We start from the raw sequence: 12,597 nt of genomic DNA, 5'->3' as shown, positions 1-12,597 counted from the left end.
GGATTTAGGCCAAACAGAGGCTGTCAGGATCAGATCTTCACTTTACGACAAATAGTCGAGAAAGCATGGGAATATAACAAAGATCTGTATTTAAGTTTTGTTGATTTGGAAAAGGCATATGATAAGGTGCCAAGAGAGAAGCTATTCAATACGCTGCAGTTATATGGTGTCAATGAGGCATTGTATCAAGCAATACTTAGTCTTTATTTGAATTGTAAGTCAGCAGTTATAATTGAAGGAAGTACAGGAAGATGGTTTAATGTTAAATCTGGTGTGAGACAAGGATGTACATTATCCCCTCTGTTATTCATTATCTATATGGATCACATTATGAAGGAAAGTGGTATTAAACATGATATCAAAATTGGAGATATTAATGTCAGCGCTTTGCTTTATGCGGATGATGTTATACTTCTAAATAAATCTGCTACAAGTCTGCAAGATTCTCTGACTAAATTGAATAGCTGTTGTAATAGATATGATATGAAGGTCAGCAATAAAAAGATAAAGACAATGAAAATAGGCAGAATCATTGAAAATGTCAACTGTGTTGTGAATGGAGAACCTGTGGAACAAGTAAAACATTTCAGCTACTTAGGCACGATTTTTACTGAAGATGGTAAATTAAATATAGAAATAGACAACAGAATCAGCAAAGCTGGTATGGTGGGAAGTCAGTTGAATAAATTCATATGGAATAAGAGAGAAATTAGTCAGAACACTAAATTAGCTGTATACAAGACAGTGTTCAAACCAGTTTTAACTTATGGATCTGAGAGCTGGGTCAGAAGTAAAACACTTGACCAAAGACTAGAGACCGCAGATATGAGAGTCCTGAGAAAGATTAGAGGCGTGAACAGATGGCATCAATGGCAATATCATATTAAAAATGAGGATATTAGGAAATTACTTGACATTGTTTGCATCCAGGAATGCGTTAGCAGAGCTAATCTCAGGTGGTATGGTCACCTAAACAGAATGGGCAAGGACAGATTAGCAAAACAAGTGTTCTCTGCCAGGTTGGCAGGAAAACGACTCAGAGGAAGACCAAGATATAGGTGGATTGATACGGTACAAAGTGCCTTAGACGATAGAAATATAAGATCTGATAATGTTTTAGTCTTGACAAGTAACAGACTGATTTGGAGGAAAATTGTAGATAGGAAGTCAGTAATGATATAATTTTTTCATGTAGTACTATCATATCCTGTACACCCCTTGTGGGTACATGGCAGGAATTTGATGATGATGATGATAGTGCTATTGATGCTATCATGTTCACTCACATAATCATTCCCAGAACTCTCATATCTATGATAAAGGGGTTTTACTTAATAAGTTGAAATTAGTTTGAATACTGTTTAATGTTTTGACTAATTTCTCCCTTATTCCATATATATTTATCCAGTAGGCTTCCCACTCACACACGTTTATGCTAATTCTGTTGCCTATTTCCATATTTAATTTGTCATCTTCACTAAAAAGCATGCCTAAATAGCTGAAATGTTTTACTTGGTTTACGGATTCTCTATTCAGAATGCAGTTAATGTTTCCAATGGTTCTGCCTATTTTCATTTGTCTTTGTCTTTTTATTTATTGCTGATTTTCATACTAAATTTATCATAGCAGTTATTTGATTTAGTCAAGGAGTCCTGCAGAGTTGTACTGGATTGTTTAGGAGTATAACATCATCTGCATAAAGTAAAAAGCTGAGATTAACATCTTCAATTTTGATATCAAGTTTAATGCCAGTTTCCTTCATAATGTGATCCATATAGGTAATGAATAACAGTGGAGATAATGTGCACCCTTCTCTCACACACCATTTAACATCAAAATCCTCTTCCTATACCTCCCTCATTTCTAACTGATGACTTATTACTCAAATGCAGACTACGTATCACCTGATATAATGTCCCATTTACACCACAGAACTGCAGCATTTTGAACAGCTTTTCTCTTGGCACCTTGTCATATACCTTTTCCAAATCTATACAAAACTTAAACACAGATCCTTGTTATATTCCCATGATTTCTAAACTCATCATCATCATGTCTATCAAGGATTTAGGCCTAGAGTGGCCTGTTTTGGAGTTAGAAGTCATCGTTGAATCTTTTAAGAGGACGTCCTGGTTTTCTTTTTCCTAATGTCTTGTACGTTAAGGCTTGTTTTGGTAATCTTTTCTGTTTTCATTCTTTCAACATGTTCCATCCATTTATGTTAATATTTTTAAAATTTTTTCTATTACTGATTCCTGGTTTAATTCTTTCATAATTTCTTCATTTCTTTTGTGATCAAATAGGGTATACTTTGCAGTTTTCCTCATAAACTTCATTTCAGCTGTAATTAATCTTTGTTTGTGTTTTTGTTTTATTGTCCAGATTTCACTTCCATACATTACAACTGGTAGGGCTAATGTATTGTATACTTCTAGTCTGGTTTGTTTTTGAACTAGGTTTGGTTTAAATATAGAGTTATTTTTAAATATTTTGCAATTTCATCATCATCATCAAATTCCTGCCATGTACCCTCAAGGGGTGTACAGGATATGACAGTACTACATGAAAAAATTACATCATTACTAACTTCCTATCTACAATTTTCCTCCAAATCAGTCTGTTACTTGTCAAGACTCCAACATTATCAGATCTTATATTTCTATCGTCTAAGGCACTTTGTACCGTATCAATCCACCTATATCTTGGTCTTCCTCTATTACTATTTTAGTTCTTACTGGATCTTGTCCTTTAAAGGCCATAGTTTTTGATTTTTCTGTTGATATTATCATGCCATAATCTTTGGATATCTCATTTAGATCTAAAATAGCTTTCTGTAGTTTATCTTCAGAATTTGTAATTATTATTTGGTCGTCGGCAAAGAGGAGAGTGTTTAAGTTTACTGTAGGAGAAAGTTTAATACCTTGATGGAAAATTTTATTCCATTTTATTATTTCACTTAGGTAAATATTAAAAAGAGTTGCTAAGAGGGGACATCGCTGTCGGACTCCTTGATTTATCTCTCTCGTATATGATAGCTCATGATTTAATCTTATTTATATTTGATTATTTTCATATATACTTATGATAGCTTTTAGGATATTATTTGGTATTTGTCTTTCTTTTAATATGTTAAATAAAATGCTTCTTTTAACTTTGTCAAATGCTTTTTCAAAGTCAATAAATGTAATATGTGTTTCTAAATTGTATTCTCTTCTTTTCTCTATGATTAATTTTAGGCAAAAGGCTGGGTCTATACATGATCGTCCTTTTCTAAATCCATTCAGTACTTCTAAAATAAAGTTTTCAGAATATTCATCATCATCATATTCTTAATATATATACCCTTGGGAGGAGGTGCACAGGATACTATATGAAAAAAGTAATATTATTACTGACTTCTAATTGATAACATATTTATAACATATCAAGGAAAGTTATTCTTGAAGACTCCATTATTATATTTATTTCTTCTAAGGCACTTTTTCTGTATCGATTCAAGTAGATCTTTGTCTTCCTGTGGATCTTTTTACTGCCAACCTGATAAAGAACATTTGTTCTGTTATCTATCCTTTCCTGTCTGTTTACGTGACCATACCACCAGAGATTAGCTCACTCACACATTCCTGAATGATAACAATGTAAGGTCATTCCTAATATCCTAATTTTTAATATTTAATTTCATTGATGCCATCTGTTCACTACCCTAATCTTTCTGAGAACTCTCATATCTGTGGGTCTCCAGTCTTTGATGAAGTGTTTTATTTCTAACCCAGCTCTCAGATCCATAAGTTAAAATTGGTTTGAACGCTGTCTTGTATACAGCTAGTTTAGTGATTTAGTAATTTTTCTTGTTCCATATAAATTTATTCAACTGACTTCCTACCAGCTTTGCCAATTCTGTTGTCCATTTCCATATTTAATTTGCTGTCTTCACTAAAAATTGTGCCTAAATAGCTGATTTCTCAACTATTTGATAAAAATTAGAAAATCCGATCGTGACAACTTCTATTTGGCTTGAACCCAGCTTGGTCTTCTCCCAGCTTCCCCTCCATAATTTTTTTCATTAAGTATACTTGCATAAATCTTACGAGGAACACTCAATACAGAAATTCTTCAGCAATTATCACATTCAGTTTCCTTTTTTTAATAGATGGTACTATGATGGCTTCTGAAATCATCGTATTTATCCTCATGATCAGGCCATCTGAATTATGCAGTGCAGCCACTGCAAAGTCAATAAATGTAAGTTATATCTCCAAATTTGGGCATTTCTGGTCAAATATCATCTAATCCAGCTGCCTTTCCACATTTTGGGAAAGGAAGCTGGATTAGATGATATTTATGGCTTTTTTTCTCTTTCAAGTATTGATACATATTCCTAATAAGATTTCTGTTGAGTTTTTTCTACCTCTATTCTGGCACTGCTTTTTCATTTAGAAGTCTTTCAAAGTAATCACTCCAGACAGCTAGAATATCTTTATCTTCAGATTTCATGTTTTCTTTATTATCTTTCATTCCTTTTACATTACTCTTTCTTCCATTTCTAAACTTAGCCTCCAGAATATTTTGCTGCCTTCCTGATATTTATTTTCTATGTTCTTACCAAAGTCTTTTCATGACTTTTATTTGGCTAGTTTTACACAGTGCTTCGCTTTCTTAGATTTTTCTGTGCATTTTCTTAGAGCACAAGCTGACTTACTTGCTATGAACTTTTTATAAGTTTTTTCTTTCTCTTGATTGACTAACTTCCTAAGTCCACCATACAGTTCTGATTTTTCTATCCTTGCAGGTAACTTCACCACATGCCTCTCTGGCTGGTCAATCAATGTTTTTTTTTTTTTTTTTTTTTTCATGGTTTGCCACTGAATCTTCAAAGTTTGGTTCTTGTTTGCAAACTCTTTCATTTTTTTTTTTCGAATAATTCTTGTATATTTTATTTATTTATTTTATGATGACCCAACACATGAAAGGTCACAAGACCTATAATACTACAGTGTCATCTGTGAGCAAGTGATTAAGGAGAATATATAGCCTCTTGATATGTTTCTTAAAGAGTGGGAGATTGTTCTCAGTCAGGATAAAAACAGTATATTAGAAAAGCTGTTCTAAAGAGTAGAGGTGGATGGAATGAAGGAAGCTGATGAGAAGTTAGTTTGGTGTGTTTGGAGCTGGACAGTGTATGGGTGGCCAGCGGCTGCTCTAGTTCTTACATGATCAGAAGAAAGTGGAGGAATGGTAGCAGCCAATTCAGAGGAGCAATGCCCATGAAAGTACTTATAGAAAAGGCACAGTGCTAAAACAGAGTGCCTATGGTAAAGTGACTGAAGGGAGTCTGTGAGAGAGGGGCCATCTATTAAGCAGATCACTGTCTTCTGAAAAATAAATAAAATGCTCACATTTGATGTCTGTATATGCAATCTGGTCACTCCCACCCTCACCAGGTTTTGGGAGTGAAGCCTTCTGCTAGAAGTGGTAGGATCATAGATGTCCTTTCCACATAAGGTTAGTAGGGCAATCACAAATATCCATGCCCATGGTGGGATTCAAACCCGCAGCCTCTTGGCTGGAGAGCAGATATGCTAATCATGTGGCTGACCAGGTCAGCTGTGTTTTCTCAGATCCGACAACCTTGTTGTCGGATCTGAGACTTATAAAGTGTTACAAGTTGAGAGGAAGAGAAGTATTGTTTAGAATGGAAAAAGAACATTAAGCTTTTTAGAGGCTAAGGAGACTATGTGAGTAATATGCTTGTGCCAGGATAAACTGGATGTAACAGTCAACCCAAGAAGAGAAAGCAGATCCTGAAAAGAAACTGGAGTATTATCAAAAGTGAGAGGGGGTGTTTTCTTGCAGGTAATAAGGCAGACTTGAGTTCTTTGAGCATTGAAATTTACTAAGTTGTATTCACCCCATTTGAGGATGTCGAAAAGTCAGTGTTTAAGTCATTGGCCATGGAAGATCTTGAGAGTTTATCGGCAAAGCTGTGAATAGGGTTTGAAGTAAGACAAAGAAGATCATTGATGGAAAGGAGTTAGGGTGAGAGTACACAACTCCGGGCTACTCTAAGAGTGATGGGGAATTCTGATGAGAGGAAGCCATCCACCATGACACACACAATAAATAACCAGTGAGGAAGCTCACAACAAATTCACATAGTGTAGGAGGCAGGCCATAACACGGCAGCTTGTCCAGGAAGCCTTGGTGCCAGACACAATCAAATACCTTGAAATATCGAGAGTAATAACAAGTTTCTCCAAATCTTTCCATGGAGTGTGTCCAAAGGTGGGAGAAGAGATTAGCCAGCAATCACCACATTGGTGACACTGGGGCTGATGTTTTTTTATTTTTTTTTTATTTTGCTGATTTTACTGCAAAGTTGGGGATAGTGATCAGGGATATAGCTGATACAGAATTTCTGTGAGCTGACTGATCTGAATACACTGGTTATATGGGCAGATGATAATGAATTTTAGTTCAATGTCCAAGTAATGTTACGCAGTTTGGAACTGAGGAACACTGCAGTGTATTATATTAATAGGAATGTGCTACAAGTAATCAATGAAGTTAAAGACTTATGGATGATAGTGGACAGAGGCTAAACTTTAGGTGTACAATGTTAAGATAGTTAAAATCATCACATCAGATAACTGCACTTTTGAATAGAACAGTGTTATCTGATGTGATGACTTGTGAGATTCAGAGGCACAAATCAAGATGATATCTGGCCTGTGGAATTTTTCATATGAGGACAGATTAAAAGAATGTGGTTCTCAAAGATTGAGAAATAGACAGACAGTATATGATAGAAACAGGATAACTTGGTAAGGGGATTGAGTATAGATAAAAATGATATTTCTCATTTTTATGGGATGCTAATGGCAGGCAGAGAAAGATTTAAGATCATCCCTGGAAGAAGAGGAAAGACATAATCAGGAAACAATGAGGTCCAAGTTCCTCTCATGGTGTGGTGAATGTGAAGAATGGATCTAATGGATGTGGTAGGTATATTTTTAGACTGGATTTCATGAAACATATGATAGTTGTTCAGACATTCTGTGACAAGAAAAGGCCATCCTTGATGAGTCCTTAGGCTTCCTGGAAGAGTTGTTCATTATAATACTACTAATATTATTACACACATTACATCCAAGAAATTAGATTTTCTTTTTTTTTGTGTAAGGCAGTAATTTATCAGAGTTCCCTAAATTTCTTCAGAGAATTGAGGTAAGAATTTTAGAAAGCAGCTTTTACAGAAAAGACAGCAATTAGGTTGATGAATGACCAATCTCTCACTAATTCACTGCATTCCTTTTCACTCTGATATTCAGTGTCTGCTACTTGCATTTTCCACTAATATTTCTCTGGTCACTATTCATCAGAATTGGTATTCAACATTCTGTCACAGTTTAACTTCAACTTACAGAATACATTATTATTATTTTTAATCTTTTAATTTCTTCTATTGCTGTCTTCTACTGCGGTGGTAATGTAATATAGGTTGAATGACCTCTCTTGTATAGAACAATCATTAAAAAAAAAATCGTTTAAGCAACGCTCATCTGCTTTATGTGATTTTAGAAAATATAAAATTTAAATGAACCATAGCTACTTCATGCTTTTATCTAAAATAAAATAGCCAGTTATTGTTTAAAAGATATATGTGTTTTATGTAATTTTTTTTTAATTTCAATAAATAAAATAATTATTTTAATCATTTTTATATTTTTCAATTTTAGGAAAATACTGTAATAAGACATACCTGTTCATCCAATTTGTCAGTTTCCTTTTGCTCAATATCTCCTATTTTTTTATCAAGCTCATCTTCTTCTTCATCGCTTTCTGCACTGCTATCTTCACTGTTATCTTCCTTGGCTTCTGGATCATGAAGTTTCCCTTCAAAATCTTCTGACATTTCAATGCCTTGTTCTTCTTCCTAAGTATGTTACAAGTATTTAAAATAAAATAAACCAAATTTATAACAGCAAAAATTAAAACTAAATTTTTGCTAATATTTTTCATTTTCTTTTTCCTATTAAGAAATGTCTAATTGTACATAGGATTTAATTAACTTTATATGAAGCCAAGTTACTTGGCTGTTATAGGTACTGAACCTGATGTAACATGTTAAGGAAATTGTGAGATAAATTTAGTTAATATTTCATCAATATGATTAAAAAGAGCAAATTGTCTCTTTTAATGTATACAAGAAAAGTAAAAAAATAAAGGAAGATCTTTCATTAATTTTTACTTTTCTTGGGAGAGGGAAAAAAAAAATCCAAAATGTTTGCAATGTTCATTAGTTATCTTATAAGCCCTTCCAAAATAGTACATGCAATTTTAATTCATATAAGAGTATACCTAGTTTCCTAATTGTGATCAAAGTAGAACAGAATTACAAATTCAAATTCCTATTTATAATCTTAAGCACCTCTATTTAATATTGTCCTTGATACATGTTAAAAGTATGAATCACTGCAACATGGTCCTCTCATTATGTTGACATGTTTCCTTCAGTGATGTTCTACTGTTCAAATGGCAAAGAAGTTTGGCATCTTGAATTCCCCAAAATTTCCCACAGCAGAGATGATCCTATTATTCAATAATGAAATAATGAATATAAACTAGGTATTTTTTTTTTCTTTTTTCCCTCCCTTCAGATTTGGGGATAGTGATGGAGCAAGATCAGATGAATATGACAGATATTCGATAACCTTAAATCTACAATTGCACACAGCAGCTATCATCACCAGTGATTTATAAGATGGTGCATTTTTCTCATCATCATCATCAAATTCCTGCCATGTACCCACAAGGGGTGTACAGGATATGATAGTACTACATGAAAAAATTATATCATTACTACCTATCTACAATTTTCCTCCAAATCAGTCTGTTACTTGTCAAGACTCCAACATTATCAGATCTTATATTTCTATCATTTAAGGCACTTTGTACCATATCAATCCACCTATATCTTGGTCTTCCTCTGGGTCGTTTTCCTGCCAACCTGGCAGAGAACACTTGTTTTGCTAATCTTTCCTCGCCCATTCTATTTAAATGACTGTACCACCTGAGATTAGCTCTGCTAATGCATTCCTGGATGCAGACAATGTCAAGGTCTTTCCTAATATCCTCATTTTTAATATGATATTGCCATTGATGCCATCTGTTCACGCCTCTAATCTTTCTCAGGACTCTCATATCTGCGGTCTCTAGTCTTTGGTCAAGTGTTTTACTTCTGACCCAGCTCTCGGATCCATAAGTTAAAACTGGTTTGAACACTGTCTTGTATACAGCTAATTTAGTGTTCTGACTAATTTCTCTCTTATTCCATATGAATTTATTCAATTGACTTCCCACCATACCAGCTTTGCTGATTCTGTTGTCTATTTCTATATTTAATTTACCATCTTCAGTAAAAATCGTGCCTAAGTAGCTGAAATGTTTTAATTGTTCCACAGGTTCTCCATTCACCACACAGTTGACATTTTCAATGATTCTGCCTATTTTCATTGTCTTTGTCTTTTTATTGCTGACCTTCATACCGTATCTATTACAACAGTTATTCAATTTAGTCAGAGAATCTTGCAGACTTGTAGCGGATTTATTTAGAAGTATAACATCATCCGCATAAAGCAAAGAGCTGACATCAACATCTCCAATTTTGATATCATGTTTAATACCACTTTCCTTCATAATGTGATCCATATAGATAATGAATAACAGAGGGGATAATGTACATCCTTGTCTCACACCAGATTTAACATTAAACCATCTTCCTGCACTTCCTTCAATTCTAACTGCTGACTTACAACTCAAATAAAGACTAAGTATTGCTTGATACAATGCCTCATTGACACCATATAGCTGCAGCGTATTGAATAGCTTCTCTCTTGGTACCTTATCATATGCCTTTTCCAAATCGACAAAACTTAAATACAGATCTTTGTTATATTCCCATGCTTTCTCGACTATTTGTCGTAAAGTGAAGATCTGATCCTGACAGCCTCTGTTTGGCCTGAATCTAGCTTGTTCTTCACCAAGCTTTTCTTCCACAATTCTTCTCAACCGTTTCTCAAGTATACTTGCATAGATTTTGCCAGGAACACTCAGTAGGGAAATACCTCTGTAATTCTCACATTCAGTTTTATTTCCCTTTTTATATATGGGTACTATGAGAGCTCTACTCCAATCATCGGGAATTCGTCCCTCTGTCCAGGCTTTCTGAACTATGCAGTGCAGTCACTGTAAGACTCTTATACCACCATACTTCAGCATTTCTGGTTGAATATCATCTACTCCAGCTGCCTTTCCACATTTCAAGCCTTTGATGGCTTTTTCTACTTCAAGTATGGATATGTATTCCTGCCTGCATGCCTGGTCAGTGTTTTTTACCACTGTGCTGTCATCACTGCTTGCTTCATTTAGCAGTTTTTCAAAGTAATTACTCCATACTTCAAGGATATCTTTTATTCCAGTTTTCATGTCACCTGTATCATCTCTAACTCCTTTTACAGCACTCTTTCCTCCATTCCTAAGCTTCTTCAACAACCTCCAGAATATTTTGCCACCTTCTTGATATTTATTTTCTATATTCTTGCCAAAGTCCTCCCATGACTTTTGTTTAGCTAGTTTTACACAGTGTTTAGCATTCTTGCATTTGTCTCTATATTCTCTAAGAGCACAAGCTGACTTATTTGACAGGAACTTTTGATATGCTTTCTTCTTTTCCTTCACTGCCTCTTTAACTTCTTGTGTCCACCAGGAAGTTCTGATTTTTCTATCCTTGCAGACAACCTCACCACATGCCTCTCTCTCTCTGAATCAATCAGTGTTTTCTTGAAGGCTTGCCACTGAATCTCCAAGGTTTGGTTCCTGTTCTCAAACTCTTTCATTTTTTCTTCAATAATCTTTGTGTATTTTAGTCTACAGTTCACATCTGAGAGCTGCTCAATTTTTATTCGCTTTAAAACTTTCTTACATGTTATTCTTTTCAATATGAAATTCAATTTTATCCTGCTCAAGACTAAATAGTGATCACTTCCAATTTCAAATCCTCTGTACACTCTGGTGTCCTGCACCAGGGAGAAAACATCACTATCAACAATAACATAGTCAATGAGACTTTTCTTATTCCTTGCCTCTTCTCTCCATGTGAATTTGTGCACATTTTTATGTTGGAACATGGTGTTAGTAATAACCAGTCCATGTCCTGAGCAGAAATCCAACAGATATTTGCCATTATTATTAGCTTTGCTCCCAAAATATTTCTGTATGTCTCACAATCATTTCCTACTCTGCTATTTAGATCCCCAACAAGGACCAACTTTTCGTTTTTCTTTATAAATTTAGTTTAATCCTTTATCCAAGTGTGAGCAAACAAAGTTTGCGCCTGAAAGTATCTTCAGGACTGGGGTAAGGTGGTACAACACCAGGGCAACTCGTTGCAAAGGTGGAGCAAGCTACCAACCCTCCTGTCTCAGTATCTCCTGTAATGCAAAACACATCTCCTTGCGGAAATGTCTAATGTTATGCATTAAGGGAATTAAGGCCACTACCCAGACTAGTTTCGACCTTTATTGAGGTCTCTTCAGTGGGAGCGCCAGGCCCAAGCTGAGATACCAGGCAGAAGCATTCCGCAAGGAGATGTGTTTTGCATTATAGGAGATACTGAGACAGGAGTGTTGGTATCTTGCTCCACCTTTGCAACAAGTTGCCCTGGTGTTGTACCATCTTACCCCAGTCCTGAAGATACTTTCAGGCGCAAACTTTGTTTGCTCACACTTGGATAAAGGATGAAACTAAATTTATAATACTCTAATCAAGTGAAAAATAAACTTTCAACATCTTTCTCTAAATCCAGAGTAATTTATTAAAAAAGGGTGGCTCACCATTTGGCAACTCCTATAGGTAGAGATGACCTGCGAATGCTTCTGCCTGGTATCTCAGCTTGGGCCTGGCTCCCACCGAAGAGACCTCAATAAAGGTCGAAACTAGTCTGGGTAGTGGCCCTTCCCTTAATGCATAACATTAGACATTTTCACAAGGAGATGTGTTTTGCATTATAGGAGATACTGAGACAGGAGTGTTGGTAGCTTGCTCCACCTTTGCAACGAGTTGCCCTGGTGTTGTATCACCTTACCCCAGTCCTGAAGATACTTTCAGGCGCAAACTTTGTTTGCTCACACTTTTGGATAAAGGATTAAACTAAATTTATAATACTCTAACCAAGTGAAAAATAAACTTTTTCATTTTTCATTGTGTCAGTTGCTTTTTCTAACGCATCAAAAAATTCCTCCACTTCTACCTTAGTAGAACCTTCTGTGGGACCATAGGCACAAATAAGTCTCATTGTCTAGTTCCCCATTGTCATATTTGCCCACATTACTCTACTTGAGACTGCCTGCCATTCAAGAAGATTAGCCTCGTACTTTGTGTTGAATACTATGGCTACTCCTTCTTTTCCTTGATTGTCATTGCCTGAATATTCAGGTGCATTTTTCTGTTGAAACAAAACACAGCATTTCTGAAGATATTGTATACATTCTTCATAAGCATGATAATATCCTGATACTATGTTTGATATTAACTGATAAT

At 35.1% G+C, this 12,597-nt stretch overlaps 1 protein-coding gene across 1 annotated transcript in view; it reads right to left on the bottom strand.

Moving 5' to 3' along the window:
• LOC150096239 (midasin) overlaps positions 1-12,597 on the bottom strand; it is a 1,081,806-nt gene that overhangs the window by 54,550 nt on the left and 1,014,659 nt on the right. Inside the window, exon 84 of the mRNA XM_090409469.1 lies at positions 7,760-7,933. Within this exon, the coding sequence (XP_090265595.1) occupies positions 7,760-7,933 (174 nt within the window). The remainder of the gene's footprint in view (positions 1-7,759; positions 7,934-12,597) is intronic.

The sequence above is a fragment of the Typopeltis vanoorti genome, chromosome 19 (assembly GCF_054136105.1).
Source record: "Typopeltis vanoorti isolate ZY-2024b chromosome 19, IOZ_Tvanoo_1.0, whole genome shotgun sequence".
In the NCBI taxonomy this organism is placed as follows: domain Eukaryota; kingdom Metazoa; phylum Arthropoda; class Arachnida; order Uropygi; family Thelyphonidae; genus Typopeltis; species Typopeltis vanoorti.
This window is presented reverse-complemented; position numbering and strand designations above follow the sequence as displayed.